This window comes from Lasioglossum baleicum, chromosome 6 (genome assembly GCF_051020765.1).
Source record: "Lasioglossum baleicum chromosome 6, iyLasBale1, whole genome shotgun sequence".
Lineage (NCBI taxonomy): Eukaryota > Metazoa > Arthropoda > Insecta > Hymenoptera > Halictidae > Lasioglossum > Lasioglossum baleicum.
In genome coordinates, this window is record NC_134934.1 from 4779239 (window position 1) to 4798743 (window position 19505).

At 31.3% G+C, this 19505-nt stretch overlaps 5 protein-coding genes across 18 annotated transcripts; 2 read left to right on the forward strand and 3 right to left on the reverse strand.

Annotated features, from left to right (window-relative positions):
* Nucleotides 1-2480: 2480 nt before the first annotated feature.
* On the reverse strand, nt 2481-5775 carry LOC143209687 (putative peptidyl-prolyl cis-trans isomerase dodo). 2 transcript variants are annotated; one of them, XM_076425692.1, is made up of 4 exons: nt 5628-5775; nt 5229-5346; nt 4673-4885; nt 2481-4545 (listed from the first exon to the last, which is right to left on the reverse strand). In XM_076425692.1, the coding sequence occupies exons 2-4, from the start codon at nt 5281-5283 to the stop codon at nt 4325-4327; spliced, it is 489 nt and encodes a 162-aa protein (XP_076281807.1). In that variant the 5' UTR covers nt 5284-5346; nt 5628-5775; the 3' UTR covers nt 2481-4324. The 2 variants fall into 2 exon arrangements, with proteins under 2 accessions (XP_076281807.1, XP_076281808.1); XM_076425693.1 differs by having other exon boundaries at nt 5618-5760.
* A 292-nt stretch (nt 5776-6067) lies between these two features.
* LOC143209680 (putative cytosolic Fe-S cluster assembly factor GJ13047) lies at nt 6068-11133 on the forward strand. Of its 10 annotated transcripts, none has more exons than XM_076425674.1 (8): nt 6068-6226; nt 8984-9055; nt 9118-9213; nt 9298-9453; nt 9742-10012; nt 10082-10330; nt 10402-10779; nt 10892-11133. In XM_076425674.1, the coding sequence occupies exons 1-8, from the start codon at nt 6218-6220 to the stop codon at nt 11131-11133; spliced, it is 1473 nt and encodes a 490-aa protein (XP_076281789.1). In that variant the 5' UTR covers nt 6068-6217. The 10 variants fall into 10 exon arrangements, with proteins under 10 accessions (XP_076281789.1, XP_076281793.1, XP_076281795.1 ...); XM_076425678.1 differs by having other exon boundaries at nt 6077-6205; XM_076425680.1 differs by lacking the exon at nt 6068-6226 and adding an exon at nt 6269-6583.
* Nucleotides 7022-8317, reverse strand: LOC143209688 (dynein axonemal light chain 4). Its single transcript, XM_076425694.1, has 2 exons — nt 8142-8317; nt 7022-7879 (listed from the first exon to the last, which is right to left on the reverse strand). The coding sequence occupies exons 1-2, from the start codon at nt 8199-8201 to the stop codon at nt 7631-7633; spliced, it is 309 nt and encodes a 102-aa protein (XP_076281809.1). The 5' UTR covers nt 8202-8317; the 3' UTR covers nt 7022-7630.
* Rho-7 (rhomboid family intramembrane serine protease rho-7) lies at nt 10942-19366 on the reverse strand. 2 transcript variants are annotated; one of them, XM_076425686.1, is made up of 8 exons: nt 18918-19366; nt 18649-18829; nt 18417-18518; nt 18176-18341; nt 17875-18095; nt 17709-17810; nt 17523-17620; nt 10942-17451 (listed from the first exon to the last, which is right to left on the reverse strand). In XM_076425686.1, exons 1-8 carry the CDS (start codon nt 18962-18964, stop codon nt 17355-17357), a joined length of 1014 nt encoding a protein of 337 aa, XP_076281801.1. In that variant the 5' UTR covers nt 18965-19366; the 3' UTR covers nt 10942-17354. The 2 variants fall into 2 exon arrangements, with proteins under 2 accessions (XP_076281801.1, XP_076281802.1); XM_076425687.1 differs by lacking the exon at nt 18918-19366 and having other exon boundaries at nt 18417-18513; nt 18649-18787.
* Nucleotides 11940-16648, forward strand: LOC143209677 (coiled-coil domain-containing protein 39). 3 transcript variants are annotated; one of them, XM_076425655.1, is made up of 11 exons: nt 11940-12081; nt 12526-12951; nt 13481-13702; nt 13786-13977; nt 14059-14274; nt 14372-14755; nt 14821-15075; nt 15158-15643; nt 15736-15948; nt 16028-16322; nt 16401-16648. In XM_076425655.1, exons 1-11 carry the CDS (start codon nt 11977-11979, stop codon nt 16493-16495), a joined length of 2889 nt encoding a protein of 962 aa, XP_076281770.1. In that variant the 5' UTR covers nt 11940-11976; the 3' UTR covers nt 16496-16648. The 3 variants fall into 3 exon arrangements, with proteins under 3 accessions (XP_076281770.1, XP_076281772.1, XP_076281771.1); XM_076425656.1 differs by having other exon boundaries at nt 12062-12081; nt 12461-12951; XM_076425657.1 differs by lacking the exon at nt 16401-16648 and having other exon boundaries at nt 16013-16171.
* Nucleotides 19367-19505: the final 139 nt, after the last annotated feature.

Sequence of the window (19505 nt, forward strand, 5' to 3'; positions counted from 1 at the left end):
TATTTTTTTCCATAAATTCACGTGAAAACACCTTTACAATTTCCATAATTGCCAAATAAAAAATCTAAAATGGGTCATTTAAACTCTCGTGGTAGGTTTAGTGTTAAATAACCGTTTATACATATTGGGTGTCTCACTTAAGTGTGACCCCCAGAATATCTTCTTTAATTTCGACAAAGTCAAAAATTTTCTATGTATAATTTGAATGGTATCAAGTGATCAGTATCTCGCAGAGCTTGTTTTTTTGTAAATGTTATTTTGTCTCATAGTTTTCAAGGTCATCAATATTTATTTTGAATATATTGACTACATATATATTTTCGTGTTGCATCGCAAGCATGAACTTGGCACCAAAATGATCGACTTTTGCTCGCAAAGTACAATTACGAACATTGATAAAAATTTGCTCGAGGCGGGTTCGTTCATAAGTTACGACGGTAAATGCGACTGAACCTATCATTTCTTAACGCACTGTAGTTTTGTCGCGGTATGTATGCTACACGAGTCTCGCGCGTCGTTGTGAAATCATTTAATTCGATATATTATCCCAGTGGGAACTTCCCCCCACATCTAATTTCTCGACGCAACACAGTAGAGTAGATAAACGGCCGCTGCGATTAAAAAGCGGAATGTCCGATTGTTTTTCTATTTGTATATTTTTGTTGCTCAAAAGCCTTATGTGGCCTTGCCTGAACGTGACGAAACGATCTACGTACAGTTGGAGGGAATAAAATTACTTATACCCGTGTTATCCACTTACATTATTGTGAAGGTTTTGCGGTTTTTTTCGTTTTAAACGAGATACCGCGAGAAACTATTATAAAGCGTCCAATTGCGCTTTTATTAAATTCGTGCGTCATAAGCCTATCGCGTTTCTAAATTTCCTGTTATTTTTGCCGCACCATCAGTGAAGCTAATTCCACCGAAAATATATCCGTTGTTTTTAGTAATACGAAAAAATGTTTCCGGAAGAAAATGTATGGTTCAGTAGGGCAATTATTGTGACGGAGAAGTTTTTTTTCTCTAGATCATATTTTCCGATATTTCAACTCTGAAGACGCGTTACAAAACTTGAGATATATTATGTATATAATTCAGAAGCTTAAATAAAATTCAATTTTTCCTCAGTTTCAATCTCTGCCGAGTTCTTTTTACCTAGAGCGTGACCGGAAGTATAAACTACGAATCTAATTCAAACCGCGAGATCATTCGAAACTCGCGTGTCTGGGAATTAGCCTAATCCAGAGATATCGTAATCAATTTGTAAAATAATGATCGCATGAAATGATTACATGGTTCGTTAAGATGACGAGTTGCAATCGTGCTGAGTACACCGATGCGCACGCGATGGATAAATTCGTAAATGTAACAAATGAGAAGAAATATATCCGCTCCGTAGAGACGTTTAATGTTGTTCGTTTTCTCCGCGTTGCGTTTCTATCAAGAACCATCCGATGAGGTTGCTTTATGGAAAGAAAATGATCTTGAAAGAATGTGGTACAGGCTTGTCACCTTTAAGCTGACCTACTGAACCCTGATAATCATTTATATTTAACATACGTGCAACGTTGTGGATGTGCAACGTCCTCTGCTACATTATGCCAATCATAATCCGACCCCTCGCGTATGCGAATATACGCCTTGCACCAATGATTACATAATGATTTAGAACAAGTTTCGTCGTGGGGTTCCCAACTGAGAGGGAAGTGATTGAATGACGGATTTCCTTCGGTTCTAGGACGCTATATATAAATAATGAGTGGTTCCAGGGTGCGCAGAGCCTCTGCATTAACAACTACTACCAAAGTTTCGTCGTGGGGTTCACAGCTGAGAGGGAATTGATTGAATGACGGATTTCCTTCGGTTCTAGGACGGTATATATTTATATGTATATATGTATGTATTAATAATGAGTGGTCCACACAGGGTGCACAGAGCTTCTGCATTAATCCTCTCGCTTCCAGCCCCAAATTGGTGGGATATGCAAAAACTGCAAGGGCAGATTTGATTACATATGTTAAAGGAATCAAATCTGCCCTGGCAGTTATCGCGGGCACCCAGCTCCAAAGACCTTGACCTTGAAATATGCTATCAAGGTCAATGTTCTGAACGATGTTTCCCTATATACATGTCCGTGCACTTATCAGACTGCTTTAGAATGCTTGTATGTATTGGTAGACCCTCCTCCATCTACCCCTTTATTTCTTAATACATATGGATTTCGTTATAATTATTATGTAGACACCCTCGTCTACATAATAATTAAAGCCTAATACAAACACAAACGAATACACACCTATCGCTAAACTAAACTAAAGACAGGTATCTATGGAAAAGTTATTCAGAACATTGACCTTGATAACAATTTCAAGTCATGGTCATCGAAGTTGAATCCCCTAAACAGAAGTTCTAGCAAAGCCATAATAGTCAAAATGGAGGGCTTTAGTAATGCTATTTCATTAATAATTATAATTACCGACTTTTTTTATGAAATTAATATTTATTTTTAAAGAGATCGAAAAAACATATTTCGAGAACGTTATATCCAATTATTCTCTAGCTCTTTCTACTATATCAAATTGTTCTCTAGCATCTTCTCCTATTATAATTCTTACAGGAAAAAATTCAACATATTTTTATTCTCAACACTATTAACTGAATAAAAAATGATTGTAAAGTAAATTGTAAGTTGTAAAACAAATGCCGTTGATTCACTTAGTTAGTCGTAATAAGTAATAAAAAAAAACATTACGTACATGAAAGACTATTCAAAGTATATAAAATCTTCGTATTGACATTTTCTTGAGCATTAATCAACGCAATAACTTAACGGTTTCTATCAAAGACACCAATACTAATCAATATTTTTTTCTATATTTACAATTATTGGTAAAGAAACTCAAAGCGTACAGTGCCTTATTAATAAACGGTCAGAAAAATATAAATAATTTGAGATACATATTAAATTAAAAATTGTAGATTACTTATTGGTGCACACTACACATATATAAGATAGAAAAACTACAATGCAATTTGTTTCTTGCATATATTTCATTGCTCACCGCTTGTTATTTGAATACAGCATTTTTTTGCTAGATTAATGCACTTATCGCGGCTATCGTCATCGAGAAGACGGCAATATTAACTTAACAATTACAAAGTGTCGAACTCCTAACAAATCAACATATATATATTAATGACATTCAAACATATTTATTCTCTAACCCGGATAAATGCGTCGTGTCATATTTCTCTTTCTTATTTTTTTTTAAGGAACAAATTGTTTCACCAGTACGTATACACACTGATTAAATAATATTCATCACAAGCTAGATTGTAAGAAATATTTCATACAATTATAACACATACTTAAGTATACATAATAAGTAGAATGTGTTGCACAAGTGTTCGCAGTCTCTAGAAACAATGGATAATTGTTGAATACAGATAATAGACTAGAAAAATGGAGATTGTTTCAGTCAGTTATAATAATAAGGTTCTGTATTGCATTTTGTTCATAATGGAAATCTTATTTAAATTTAGGGAAGGCTTAAAACAGGGCAGGAGATATTTAAGAAAAAAAATGGATTTAGTTTTGTGCATGTTTGAATACAAGTTCACAACAGCAAAGTATAAGTGAAAATTACATATCTCCCCCATTGTGTCTACAAAAAGTAAAGTTTCATGAACAACATGATGATAAAACAATAAATGTGAATATCTGCCAGTAGTTGAGCAACATGTTCATAATTGTACATATTTATACATTTACACGTTTTATTAATTAAATGTTTCAACTGAATTAAACAAAATATATGTTAAAAATGCATTGAATAATTTCAGTTCAATTTCTTTTCTGCTTCTATGTAGGAATTATACAAATTTGTGTTTTTTCTAGAGACAGTTAAATTGACATGTCAAGTTAATAAAATTAATCTAATACTTAAGGAATGTAAGGGCAGCAGATAAAAATAGAGAACTTGATTAAAGCATGCATAATCTTGTCTATTTTATCTTGATTCACTTTTTAGAAATTGATTTGCTGCTTTTTTTTTGTCATGAAGGAAACATTAATAATCTCCAATAAATCATGTCTGCTTGGATCACTGGAAGACACAAATATATAACTCGATGCTAAAATATTAGAATGTTTGTGTGTGCGTGTTGTTCACACAAAAAAGAATTCTGTCACTGTATGAGTAAATGTGCTTTATGCTTAAGAGAGGTATCCAAAAATTGCCCCTTTAGTTAAACATATATTATTGGCAAAATTGAGGCAACTGTTTTTCAAAAGATTGAATGCTTTATTTGAGATTAATCTTGTTTATGCTGTTCGCTGGATAATATGAATACCACTGTCTGTATGCACGGGAGATGACAATTCGCCAACTTTTAGGGCAAATGCTGCTTGTTCGAATGGCTTTTGCATAGCCCCTCGACTAAATGGTCCCAAATCCCCACCTCGCTTAGCAGAACTACAGTCGCTATACTTTGAAGCAAGTTCTCCGAATGTTGCTTTTCCAGATACTATCTGTTCTCTGTAAGCTAAGTTTGTAAAACCAGTTATATTAATTTATCAAATGCAAATAATAAACTTAACTGAAATCTGAAGTATAGGTTACAATGAAAAATTCAACAGACAACAAGTCTTTTTTTTGTCACAGCAACTCACATTTAATAAGCTCTAAAGCTTCTTCTTTTGATCGTGTGATATTTTCTTCTCGCCAGGAAGAGGGTCTTCTAGACCCTGAATGTTTTACCAACAAATGAGAACATTGAACCTCTTCCGGGCCATCTCCTTTGCTACTTCCAGTTGGATCTGCAGGTTTATCTGGTCTATCCCATTGACTTTCCTTTGTATAAATATTTAAATAATAATGCTGCCCTGTGAATGAATTATTTTATATTACAAAAGAAATACAAATGTACAGGACCAAATCTATGTGACATATCTTGTAATAAAACATATTAGGATATGAGAATTTATAACATCTCGATGTAGCTTAGAATATTTCAATTACAAAACTATGATTTCTTTGCGATTCTATTCTTAATTTAATAAGAATAATGTTAGTTACGCGAAAAAATGCCGGCTGTATACCTCATACTACCGTTTCTATAGCAAAATAACATAAATCTCTGAATAAATTAATTATAGATTAAATTAATAAATCGCGAAAGATACATTTCTACGTGGTTTGTCAAATACTATTAATAAACTGACGTACCGGTAGATCTGCTCAAACGTTTTTCCCAACCCGCTGGTAGTTCCTCGTCCGCCATTGTTATCCAATATTTTTCTACTCCTGACTCATGTCAAACATAGCGAACACGTTTTCACTGCATCTAGATTTAGATATATCTAGTTATCTCTACTAAATTCGGGTGCGTTTAGGTATCGATAATAACGACGAAAGAAAATTACTACTCCGTTTTAGAGAAAGAGAGAGAGTGAGATAGGGCTAAAACAGTTCAAAAGTCCAGAAACCAATCCAATGTCGCGAAAACAAACAAATTTTTGAATCTCTAACTATAAATCGACTAGCTGCTCGTAAATCGATAAAATCACACGGTAAAATTTGTAGGATACATATTCTGTACGTTTAAGTCTTCTTACATGTTCTTACCCTAAAAGCTTCCTTAGAAATTAATAAACTGAAGAACAATGAAGAACAAGTTGAACAGGTTTGAGTTCGCGACCCTCCACTATTATATGTATAGTCCTTAGTGAACTTTTATAGGTATCGTACGACACCATGAACTTAGGAACGATAGCGCTATAATTCTTGCAGTATTACCACAGTGTTACCAACAGAAATAAAAGCAAAATTTAAAATTCTAAGTACTCACTGACCAGTACTCACTGGTACTCACGTACTCACTGGTACTCACATTAGACCTGATTGGACCTGATTAAACCATATATAATTATAGACCCGGCTTCGAACACTTCGAACAGTTCGAATCGATCAACATATCGTGTTCCAAGATTACTTCATCTATATTATATACACCAAACAACGGATGCGGGCAAATTGCTATAGTCTCTTGAAAAGTCGCAGCAAGGCAGCAAGTCACAGTCGCAGGCAGTCGCAGGCAGTCGCAGGTCGCAGACGTCGCAGTACCACAGTACCACGAAGCTAAAGTGTACCTAAATAGTGCATAGTGGGGAAACGGAAACCGTCGCTGGCCTGTATCTCATTCTGTATAAATATTTATGAAAACTGTAACTGTAATATATATTTGATTTTATTACTTGTTAATTTTGACTTTGCTCTTGTTATTTTAAATATGGCTAACTCATTTTGTCAATTGTAATTTGAAATCTGTATTTATTTCCTATAGTAACGATTGAAATAAGTATCAAAGATTTGATACAAATCAATAGTACTCATTTAATAATAAACTTATTGTTTGATAAAAACTAATACTGTAGAAGAGTCATCAAGAATTTACAAATGTAATCCGAAAGTTAAATTCTTTTACAAAGGAGTGCTGTAGATGTAATCCCTTCTCAAACGCCCTACAATAAATGTACCTGTAACTATATAACTACTGACGATCAGTCAATTTTGAGCAAATTGTAAGTAAAGTTTGGGAAAACTATGCATCAAGACATATTTAGGTACTAGAGCGATCCATTTAACAGCTACAATAGTGTAGCAGTATGCATAGCAGAAGTTTAATGCTTCCAATATTTCCAAATTGTGTCTAGGAATGCTAGATCAAAAGGATACGCGCAAAACATTCATCCCCAACTAGATCTTACAATAATTCTTGTTAGATATTTATATAGCATGGAATGTGTGTGTGTGTGTGTGTATTGAATACTGTATAAATATTTAGTCAAATTATTATTATAATATTATACTACTTGGAAGAACATGTAACAATAATACTTCTTATTATTTATGCATTATAACTTATATTTTATACATTTAACAACGTTACTAAACAATTGTACATAAATTAATAAATAAATATACAATATTAAATTGTGTACGTCATAATAAATTATAAGTTTATACATACATATATAAATAATGTATGCATAGATTACACACAAGTGTGCATATTATAAACATGCACAACAGTACTAACACATTGGCATTGCATTATGTATTACACAATAAGTCACATTTTCTATAATTAATTTCAACAAAAAAGAAACAATTGTATATAATAATAATAATCAATCATGCATCTATCAATCATAATAATCAGATAAAATGAACATTTTATGCCTTTTTGCTTGTACATATATAAATATACTTTTTAATTGGTAGAAAAATTATAAATATTTTCTTATTGGTTCTTATCTCTGTGGGAGCAGTTAAATATTTAGTATGTGTATATATATATATAAATATAAGATGTATACTTGTACAATAACTTTCGATGTTTCTTAATTACATAAAGTATGAATTTGTAATATATAATATACGTATTACATTTATCATGTTTGTTTTGGTAAATTTGTTTATACAGCTTTTTTTATCTATTAATTCCAGCATAAATTGTTCTATATAAAGTTAATATATAATATATATATATTTTTTTAATTATTACGATACAATTTGTACGTTTGTTTGCACATATTAATAAAGTTTTGCAAAAATTGTAAATTTTTCTATGCCGATTTCCATATGCATATTGCTAAATTTCCAGCGCAATACATGTATAATAAGTGCTTTAGCTGATAAGTTATTTCAAATCCATAGCCCTCGCCCACAACCGTGTGCCACGAGGCCCCGAATTTTTTATCCATTGTTTCTTTAATCATACGGGAAACACTTTCGTAATTATACGCATATTTTTCCGCTGCAGTAACGCATAACTCCATTGCTTCTTGTTTCATTTCATCGGGCATATCACATTTCTGCAAGTATAACAATTAATTCAAACACGACACTTAGCAAACTTAATTCCTTTAAGGTAGTAACCTTTTAATATTAATTCAAGAATATATTCACACAACACTAAATCACACAACAATAATACCACAGCCGATATATAAAATGTTCTAAAACTATTTTTTTCACGGAATGACTTCTATTGATCAAACCTTGATGACAACAACCGGATTTGTTTCTTTTCAAAATTGTTTGCAATATCATTTGTTTACGCTAGGTTTTACTTACTCTGCACAGAGGATAGGTATGCAGAATTTTTACAACGTCATCTTTCTTCACTTCAGTCATTTTTGGAAATTAACGTTTCATAAATATTAAAGCAGATACTGTTCCTATTTGGGAGAGAAAGTAGAATTTGCCATCTTCCAGGCGCACGTTTACCCCTCAACGGCTCAACCCCTAAGACAGAGGTTCTCAAATTGTGGCCTACTCTCAGGGGTTTCATTGGGTTTCATTCATCGAATTGTGTTTTATACAATTATTGTCGAAAACATATTTTACAATTGTACCACTAGAAAATATTCAGCATACTTATTTATCAATATTATGTAGACTGTGCGGATCTTTATGTATTTATGAATAAATTGGTTGGGCGAAATATAAAACAGTAAAAGATTATATTAAAGTTGAAAAATTCTCAATTTGAATTCTCTCCTTGTCATTTAAATTTCAAACCACGTGGGTACTTATATGTTTGAGAAACTGTTGTGCATTAGTGATTCAATATAGCGATTGGAAGTGAGGTTACATTTTCTATCACGAACGATAAATAAATAGATATTGAAGTCAAATAATTTGAAAATTCGTAAGAATTTTAACTAATGCATGTGTATCAGTGTAATTAGTGCACAATTTTGCTTTTCAAACAAATAAATCAAATGAATGATTCCTTAAATGAGAATTATCGAAATAATAGAAAATATTACAATGAATTACTATTTATTTAAACATTTTTGACAAATTTTTGGTTATTTAATGAATGTTTAAAAACTAGACCATCTTAAATTTACATTTTTTCCAAATAGAAAGACTACTAAAAATATTATATACTATATAAATACTATTTTCAGATAAAAATGACATCCCGGTTCAGCGGAGCTTTACAATTAACAAACTTGGATGATTTTATTACTCCGTCGCAGGTAATTATTTTCATTTTCTCAGATAAACGTATTATTACATTTCATTTTTTTCCTGTTATAAGGAATGTATCAAGCCTATTGAAATACAAGCCTCGAAGAGGAAAACTGGAGCTAAAATAAAAATAGAGGAAGATGGTATACCTTCGGTGTTAAATGAAGTATATTACTTAATTTTACATTATATGTGTGTAAAAGTATTATTACATAATCTGAAATTATTTTATTTATTCTGTGCTTATTAGATTGGGCAACCTGAAAGATTACAGAAAGTTGAGATTACTCTCGCTGATTGTTTAGCATGTAGCGGCTGTATTACGTCTGCAGAAAGTGTGCTAGTAACGCAACAAAGCCAAGAAGAATTGTTGCGAGTGTTTAAAGAAAAGGTGTCTCAGTGTCAGGTAATAATTATTAGAGAAATCAAATCATATCTTATTATTAGACTGCAGATCTTTATGCAAAATAAAAATGTTCTGTATTAATTGTGGGAAGCAGAAGTAAAATTAAAAAATTGACTTTACCCCTAATCACTTTGTTACATTAAAAACAATGTTACAAAGTTTTTAAATTTTTCGAATCTTTTACTGTTTTATATTTCACCCAACCAATTTTTTCTTAAATGCATAAAGATCCGCAGTCTACTTATTATGTAAAAATCAGAAGCAATATTTATTACATGTATTTTGCAGAGCGGAGATGGCACGTGTTCAATATACATAGTAGTCAGCCTATCTGTACAAGCTGTTTTATCCATAGCAGAACGTTATAATCTTAAACCAGAAGAAGCAGTACACAAACTTGCTGGTTACTTTTATGAGTTAGGGGCAGATTCAGTGTTAGACATGACTGCTGCCGATGATTTTGCTCTTCTAGAGTCAGCCAAAGAATTTATAGAACGTTATAAGGCGGCTAAAGAAGGTGCAAAAGATCAGCTACCGATGTTATCGTCTTCTTGTCCAGGTAATTCATTTAGTATTAACAAAAAAGCATACAGCATTAATGTTTTAATTATGGTATTCGTAAATATAGGTTGGGTATGTTATGCTGAAAAGACTCATGGCAACTTCATACTTCCATACATCGGTGTAACAAAATCTCCTCAGCAGATTATGGGATCATTAGTTAAATATCACTTAGCTGAAACTATGGGTCTCCCACCAGAACAAGTATATCATGTAACTCTAATGCCTTGTTACGATAAAAAATTAGAGGCATCTAGAGAAGATTTCTACAACCACGAAAGAAAATCTAGAGATGTAGATTGTGTAATAACTCCAAGTATGTATTTAGAATTCTATATATATATTTGTAACATATTATGTTATTCTCATTTAAATCCATTTTCACAGTTGAACTAGAACAAATGCTTAATGATTGCAACTTGACATTAAATGAAATCAAAGAAGGAGAAATTAAAAAGCCATTTGGATCGGAAATTAATAATATGAAAAATGATCTATATGGTCATAACGGCTCTGGATCTGGTGGATATGCAGATTTTATTTTTCGTTATGCTGCAAAACATTTATTCGAAGAAGATGATGTACATATTGAATTTAAAAGCCTCAGAAACCCTGACTTCCAAGAAGCGGTATTTCAAAAGAATGGAAATACACTATTAACATTTGCTATTGTCAATGGATTTAGAAACATACAAAATTTGGTACAAAAGTTGAAACGGCACAAGTGCCCATATGATTATGTTGAAGTTATGGCTTGTCCATGTGGTAAGTTTCCAATGTTCAAATAATGTTTAAGTGTTTCGAGTTAAACAGAACGCGCTGCATATTATTAAAAGAAGGTAAGATACTTTATTAATCATTTCAACGTAATTAACAGGATGCCTTAATGGAGGAGCACAGATTAGACCCTTAAATAATATTCAACCACGTGAATTGGCATTAAAATTAGAATCTGTATACCACGAACTTCCCCAAAGTGATTCTGATCAAAATCAGATTGTTAAAAAATTATATAAAACTTGGTTAGAAGGAGAGTATACAGACAAAGCTTTAGCATATTTTCATACACAATACCACGAAATTAAAAAAATGAATACACCACTCGCAATAAAGTGGTAATTACAGTAAATACACTTTGCATTGCTGTTATTTTGTTATTACAAATATAAAGATGAAGTACTTACAACTTTTCTAATACTGTAATATGTGTAATAATATATAAAAGAATATAAAAAATATGTATAATTATCAAATTTGTAAATATTTTATGGAATAAAAATTTGTTTATTTATTCAGAAATAATTATATATGTAAAGATGTGAATTAAAGTTGAAATGTAATTGTGCTATGTTACAGAAAGAATAGGATTATTCACTTCTCTGATTTAGTGATTATCTAACAATAAGTACAACACATATATATTATAAGATGCAAATCAAAAGTAAGAATAAATTAGGGTTTTGGAGGAGGGATTTGGAGATTATAACAATTAATAACTTAAAAGCTAAAGCTACAATTTTTTGTTTGTTTTTTCTGAGCGGCAAATATTACTACAAAGGTATACAAAGCAATACTTAAAAAATGATTTGTGCTTGTGTTGTATAACAATATAATTAATTTCATCATTTCGATAAAGTATTAGTTGAACCAATTTAAATAACAAAGAATTTATTTTTGTTCGTTACTTCAACTATCAAATAATAAACAAATCTCTATTTAAGTTATTACTTAGTTATGCATAAAGATTTATTCAACAATGTTCGACACAGTACTTCATTCCGAGCAAAGACCGATTGAAATTAGGTTGATTTTTGATTTATATACACGCTACCGCGCGGTTGTCGATATACGTACGGTTGCCATGACGGTGAATTACAAACATTTTCTCTGAATGCCAAATAGCTCGATCTACAAACCAGTTTATCTCAGAGAGTAGTTTAACGAGTAAACGAAAAAGTAGATATGGCGATGAATAATAATATAGACAATGTTTTAACCGTTCTGGGTTGGGAAGATGGATTCCGAATTCCCGTTTCAAATGCGGAGAACAAACAATTAGAGGAAGAAGTATGCAACTCAGTTTCATTACATTACTTTCGTTCACTTGGCGTGAATCAGTTTTTTGTTTTTCTTCTTTTTCTTTTTGCCACACATTATTGGGAATGTATATAATAAAAGTTTGAAATTTATCATGGAAGTAAAATTTCACATGAGTCGATGAAACTATTGTTTTCTTGTTAATTTAATAAACTCTGCAACAAATATGTAAATCAATTTTCAATAAATAAATTTTTTCTTAATTATCTTTCGATTACAATTTTAGTTAAATAATTCAATAATAATGATATATTGTTATATTCAATAATAAATACATTACAATTATATATATTATAAGTTAAATATTATACTCCGTTCATCTCAGACACGTATTGTCTTTTTTTTTAAGAAACGATTATTTATAATTAGTGGACTAATGGGAATTAATATATGCAATTTGTTTATGGAACAAAGATCGAAAGCAAAATGAAACTAAAAGAGGCTTTAAGTGGAAAACTTGAGGCTAATACGGAAAAGCTTACAATGTTGAAGAACCGTCTAAATACTTTAAAAGCGGAGCAGGATATGAATCAAAAGCTTTTAAACACGCATTCGACACAACTGGAAACCGAAAACCATCATTATCGACTGAGCTGCAGTACAGAATCGAGTTTGCGGCAAGAGGCCCGAGATTTTGAAAAGGAATGGAAGAATGTGAACGAAACGATAGCGAATATTACAAGGGAATTGGAAAAAATGACAAAAAAGATCGAGGCATCGAAAAACACAGTCAAGTACGACGAGAGAAGCCTAAGAGAATGGGAGGACGCATTGAATCAAAATGAGGATAATAATCAGCTTATAGAACAGTATTTGAAAGAAGATGCAAAAGAGTACAAGGTGAATATGATATTAGATAATAAAGGATAATGCAGAATAATATGTATTCAACATCTATTTTGTGCTTCAATAATGAATAGATAATTTTTATAAATATTGATTGACCCCTTCAGCAACCTCAATTCTAGAAAACCTTGTTAAATGCTAAAAAAAATATAATTTTGTCTATTTAATTTATTTAAATGGAACCTGATATTTTTTGCTGTATAGTCTGATAGTGTCTTCTAAGATCATGCTAGGTCACAAGGACCAAAAGCTTCAACTATACATACTATGTATATATGCTTAGGGAAATGCTCATCCGTGTAACCTAGTACATATATGACTTTGGATGACCTTGTGCCGTGGTTCACGAACTTGTCACACAAAACACTATTAGGCTATAAAGCATAATATAAATGGTTCCATTTAAGTAAATTAAATTACCCTGTATATTATTGGAACTCGCAAAGATGTTTAAATTTCTTAGAGAGTGCAATTAAACTGTTATCACTGAAAAATGTTAATTGTTTCATTTTTCGCGGCGCAGGACATGGAATTGAAAAGGCAGAAACTATGTAAAGAATTGCAATCTTATCGCGAGGCGATTATTAATATAACTAATCAAGGACGGGAGACCGAAATTGTTCTCGATCGAACGACCAAATTATACAATCAAGCATTGGCGGATTACCGACAAATGTTCAATCAATGGAAAGAGAGTGTAATCATGTTGCAACAAAGAAACGACGATATTCAATGTGTTCTTAAAGTATAACTGGATTGTTCATACTCAATATTCTTTGCTAATATAATCGATGTCCTAACATCCTATTTCACTTTCCTATTGAATAGGAAACTGAAACACTACGTGAGATTACGCAAGAAAAGAAGAACGCGCTTGAGGAATCAGAGAAATTTCTGAAGGAACAAAAAGAAAATAATAGACAGGTTGAAGAATCGATTAAAAAATTGGAGAAAAATCTTTGCAATATGAAAGAAGATCAAAAGAAAGCGAAGGAAAAGCTCGAAGCTTATGAGAATCAAGTAAGAAAAGTATTACATAGATGTGAAGAATATTTTGTTTTCCGAATGAAATTTTTAATGCGTTTTCCTTTAAAATTTTAGCTTACTATACAAAAGAATATTATAAAAGAATCCAATAACCGTGTGGAACAAGTGCGGACTGATATAAAACGTAAAGAAATCGAGATTCAAAATAGACATATGAAAATAGAGAAGATAAGCAAACAATTGACTGAATTAACTACGAAATTGCAAGATATTGGCGATCAAGAATTAAATATTAAGGAAAAAGCGAAAGAACTGGAAAATATGTTCCAGGTATTTATTAATTATCGTATTAATAATAATATATATAATTACAATATACAATCTAATTACTTGTATATACATATAATAATAAAGTAGTTTCACATAGGAACAAGAAAAGAAGAAAGTTGCAATGCTTAAAGAAGTAAACCGATTGCAAAACGCGAATTTGCGCGTTAGAAATCAGATAAAGAAATTAGAAGACGAGAAAAAGATTATAAGAATGCAATATCGGAATGAGTCTAAGAAAGAAGAATATTTGGACAAATTGTACATCAAAGATGAAAAAATTTTTGAAGATCAGAAACAGACATTGTATCAAGTTGATTTCGAATTACAAAAGTCCGAAATGAAATTGGATAGACTAAGAGGTCATGAACGGGATAAGTCTGAAATAGAAAGAAAACAAATAAAAATTGAAGAACTACAGAGTATCTTGAACGAGAAGATGAAATTATCAAAGCTGCTGCAAAATCAAATCTCAAGCTTAGAAGTATGTCAACTTTGGGTAGCTTCTTCGTTAATATAGAAAAACTAATTTTTGTTTTCACTCTGCAGTATGATATGAGAATAATGTCCAATAGTCTAACAAGTGACAACACTGAATTAGATTATCGAAGAAACAAAAGACAAGATCAAGTTCTTTTAATGGACGCAGGAGAGAAACGACTGAAAGCCGCTCAAATTAGTTACGAAGAGAAACAAGTAGAAGAAAGTGTTCTACGACTTAAAGTCTCACAGGTGGAGAAGATGATGTCTAATATTGGAAATAGCGTTTACGACTTGGAAAGATATCGACTCGAATTAGAAGCTGTAAGTTCTCATTCCAATACAATATACTAGTAATTAAATAAACAACAAGCTATCTACTAATATGGTGATTGTAATTATTTAGGCAGTGAAAGAACGTAAAGCAGAAATAGCTATACAAAAAGAATCATTTATCATTGAAAAGAGAGTTGCTAGTGCTGAATGTTCAGAACTAAAAAATGCTATAGCTGAACGAAAAATACGAATAAAACAACTACAGGCAAGGTATGACAATGGTATAGCTATGTTAGGCACTAATTCCGATGGTACACCACTGAATACTACCCAATTGAAGATTCAAAATGCACAAGAAAGGTATCTTTTGCAAGAGCAGGGCGATAAGTTAGATGAATCTATAACAAAAACTGAACTTGAAATACAAGCCATGGAAAATACATTACGGGTAATAAATGTTTGCAACGATAAATATAAGCTAACAACTTTGTCTACGGACGAAAAAAATAAACCAGAACAAGAAGAACATAGAAAATTGGATGAGGAATTGCAAAATGTCGAACAAAAGTTAAAACAAAAAAATCGTGAACTGCAGTTATCAACTGATAATTTACAGGTATCCTATAGTATAAGTGACATATTATATTACTTTAAGATGTTTCAAAACATATGTATATTAATTTTTATAATGAAATGATTTCTCAACAGAAAATACAAAATGAATATGTTCAAGTCTTAAAACAGATTGATGAAATTCAAGAACAGAAAGAAAATAAAAATCAATACATGATTGAATTAAGGCAACAAATTCGTGATCAGGAAGAAAAGATATTTAGAGCTGAAAAAAGTTTAAAGCATGTACAAAAAGCTATTCAACAAAAAAGTGTGATCACAGGAGATAAGACAGTACTTATACAAGAGGTAATTTTATGTAAATTATAAATCACAATTATCAATAAGATTATATTTTTTATATTTTATATAGTTGTATTTTATATAGAAAGAAGTAGAACTACACGAATTGCAAGAACAAAATTCTATCATTTTGCAAGATATTGCAGAATTTACAATCCATCATATGGAAGCAGAACCTTATATCAAAAAGCTTCTAGCTGCTAAAAATATAGAGTTACCATCTATTCCATTAACTACACAATCACCAATGTCCAGTCATTCCTCCAGTCATTCTACAAACTCGGTAGAATACGTATCAAATAGCACAAATCGTAAAAGTGTTATTTCATCATCTAGAGAAAGTATTGGAAAAGTTGTCAACATTATTCCTGAATTTCAAAGTATGCTTATAAACAAGTAGTTTGTTATTATTCAATTGAATTTCATTAGCTGATTTATTGATACGAATATTATTTCAGCAATTCCATCAAACACTTCATCCAAAAGGATTATAAAGCATGAACAACAATCTGTAAAAACAGTATACATACGTTCTTCAAAAAAATCCTTGTAATATAAGCTTTATATGTGTATTTATACGTTTTTATTATTTTTACCTTTGCATAAAATATAAAATGGTTAAAAGAAATTGAATGAAAAAATCATTTAAGCTTTAATGGAATTATATTTTATAAATGTCTCTTGAAATAGTACAAAATTCGTAGCTTTTTACAATTTTTTAAAATAGTAAATATAGCCTACTGTATTTGAAATACGTGCACATCATAGTGCACTTTTAAAAATAAAACATTCCATCTGTTGAAAAAAGCTTTTAAAATAATAATAATCGTGGTTGATGGATTCTCACGATAGTGAGAATTTCATTTGAAATATTTTATTGATTTTAATTGATTCTTTCTCTTATCCGTAACAATCAAATATTAGTTCTGAAAATATTACCCAGTCAGCCAAACCTGCTTCGAACAAATTTTGATCACGGTTTACAAACCGATTACAATCGTACTTTGCGAGCAAAAGTATTTAAGTGCAAAGTTTGCAGGCAAAATTCCATGCGAAATCGAGACCAAATCTTGGCATCGTTGTAGAGGGCAGGTCGGTCGGACTAAGAGCGGACCTAACTATCCGAAACTAACGGAAACTATCGGAAACAACGTAAATCGGGAGACTGTAAACTGAGATATGACTGTATCTTGGATCTTAGTTCTATTGACTTTACATTTTTAATTTATTATCACTACATTTTCACCTAACTATCGCAAAAATTCGAGTAATAGATATGCACAAGTTTGCAATTTCTTTTTCATAAAAGTCATTAAAAACATGTGAAAATATAAAGAAGTTATTTCTCTAATTTTATTTTTCTCTCTTTCTTACACTTCTTAATAATCGGCATATATTTTTACAAAAAGACGTCAGCGTGACTTGGGTGGTCCACGGATATCATGCCAAAACGCCAATATTGATTCACGTTTTTGCCAGAGATTTGCACTACCCCACGCTTGCCAAAACCTATTATCAAATATGAAAGAATATTCGCACATAAAAAAAAAGTAAATGTTTTACAATTTTTTTCCACTTACATGCCAAATAACACTCCACCCAGGTGAGCTGCATGATCAACGAATTGCCAACGACAAACGGCGCCCATTATATCAAATCCCATTAGACATTTGATTGCCTATTTAAATGTATTTACAATTATAAAGATAATAATCGTCTATACATTTTTTGAATTTTCTACAATTCAATTAAAATGATTAGCGTACCGTACTGGCTGCGAATTTATACATTGGAAGAAAAATAATAGTAAGATATATATCTGGAAACTGGGTACATGTATATCCAAGAATACCCATTATTGCTCCTGACTGTATCATAAATAATCATTATTATAGCAAAATGTTAGACGATAACGGCACTGTTTGTACTCACAGCTCCCAAGGAAGGACCACGTAAGCCGAGTGCAGCTTTATACACATTACTTGTAAAGCTAGACACCACTGCACTAATCAAATAAAGTGCCACAAACTGTTCTTTACCCAAAGCTGATACAGCCAAGGAACTAAAGCTGTGCAATACATATAGATTACCAGCTAAATGTATAAATGAACTATGGGAAAATGAAGACAGCAGCATTGGCCAACATATGATACCTTAATCAAAATAATAAAAATTTCATAAATTCCTTCAGCTATGTTTGCGCTAACTTTCGCAATATTTCTATGTTACTTACGAGATTCAGGATTAGTACAAAAGTATTTCAACATGACTGTCTGTAATTTAGGAATTCGCCATGCTAGGAATACTAAAATATTTAAAAAACATATAGGAGCAAATATTTTTTCTCCGTCCGACAAATTCTTCCACCAAATTTCCATGTCGCGTCTCCATCCTATTTTCTGGATATAAGTAATACTTCAATAATACATAATATGTACGATCTCATTTATGTATATATGTTTTATTATACGAACGTGTATTCCTAACTGTTCGTAACGGTTGATTAATCTATACGTTCTTCCCCTGTAACTTTCATAGCCCCAAATAGTAGCAGCGATAAGAGTTGTTCCACTAAACTGACATGATGAAAACGGTGATACTTATGACACAAGAAAAAAATAAGGTATGCTTGAATTATTTTAATATCAAAATAACTACTATCTTTTTATTTAGTATGAAAGTTTGCTATTGTTTTTTATCGCTTACCATAATCGTGAAGGTAAAGGGCTTCCACAGTTTGGATAGAGGGACATGACCCTCTTTGATAGTTTCATTTCGTAAGGTAATCCTTCTTCCCTCGTTGCCTCGAAACTTTTTGAATTGCCTAATTTGATTATACACTGGTGATGTATACAACTTGGGTTTCAGTTTCACTGATGTAAAAATACTAGAAGTATATGGTAGAATTGTAATTGTTTAATTTGTCACATTGTTATATATAATCTGATTATAGAATAAATCAAAATATGCCTTACCATTTACATACATTGTCACCTAAATATAAAAATGGTCTGACAGCCATATCACTAATAATTTAAAAACCACGAGAAAAGACAATCAATCCACGTTCCTTTCATAAAGTTTATCTTATGTTACAGAGAACCGATTTAGACAAAACTGAAAAATTTTACCACACTAAACAAAGGTTAAGCACTACCAAATGATGAATTCTTTTAGCCAGAAAATAATAATGATGTAAAAGATTTTTAACTAATATCCATAAATAGTAAATATTAATTTATTTTTGCCAATTGTTATAAATTAGTTGCATATTCTTATACTTGTGCATATATAACATTCATATGTGAACTATTATTGTTCCATTGCGGCCATTGAAAATGCGGTATTATTTAGCAATGTATAAACAGACAGAGAGGATATCTCTGGCAATCTCTGGTAAGTATGTACTCTGGTATCATAAATCAACTAAGCATTCATGAAAACAATTCATGAAATGAATTATTCTATATAATATGAATAATGAAATTAATATAATATATAATATATATACTTCAGTCCAAATAAGAATGCACTTATTCTGCGCATGTTGTTGCGCGTCAGCC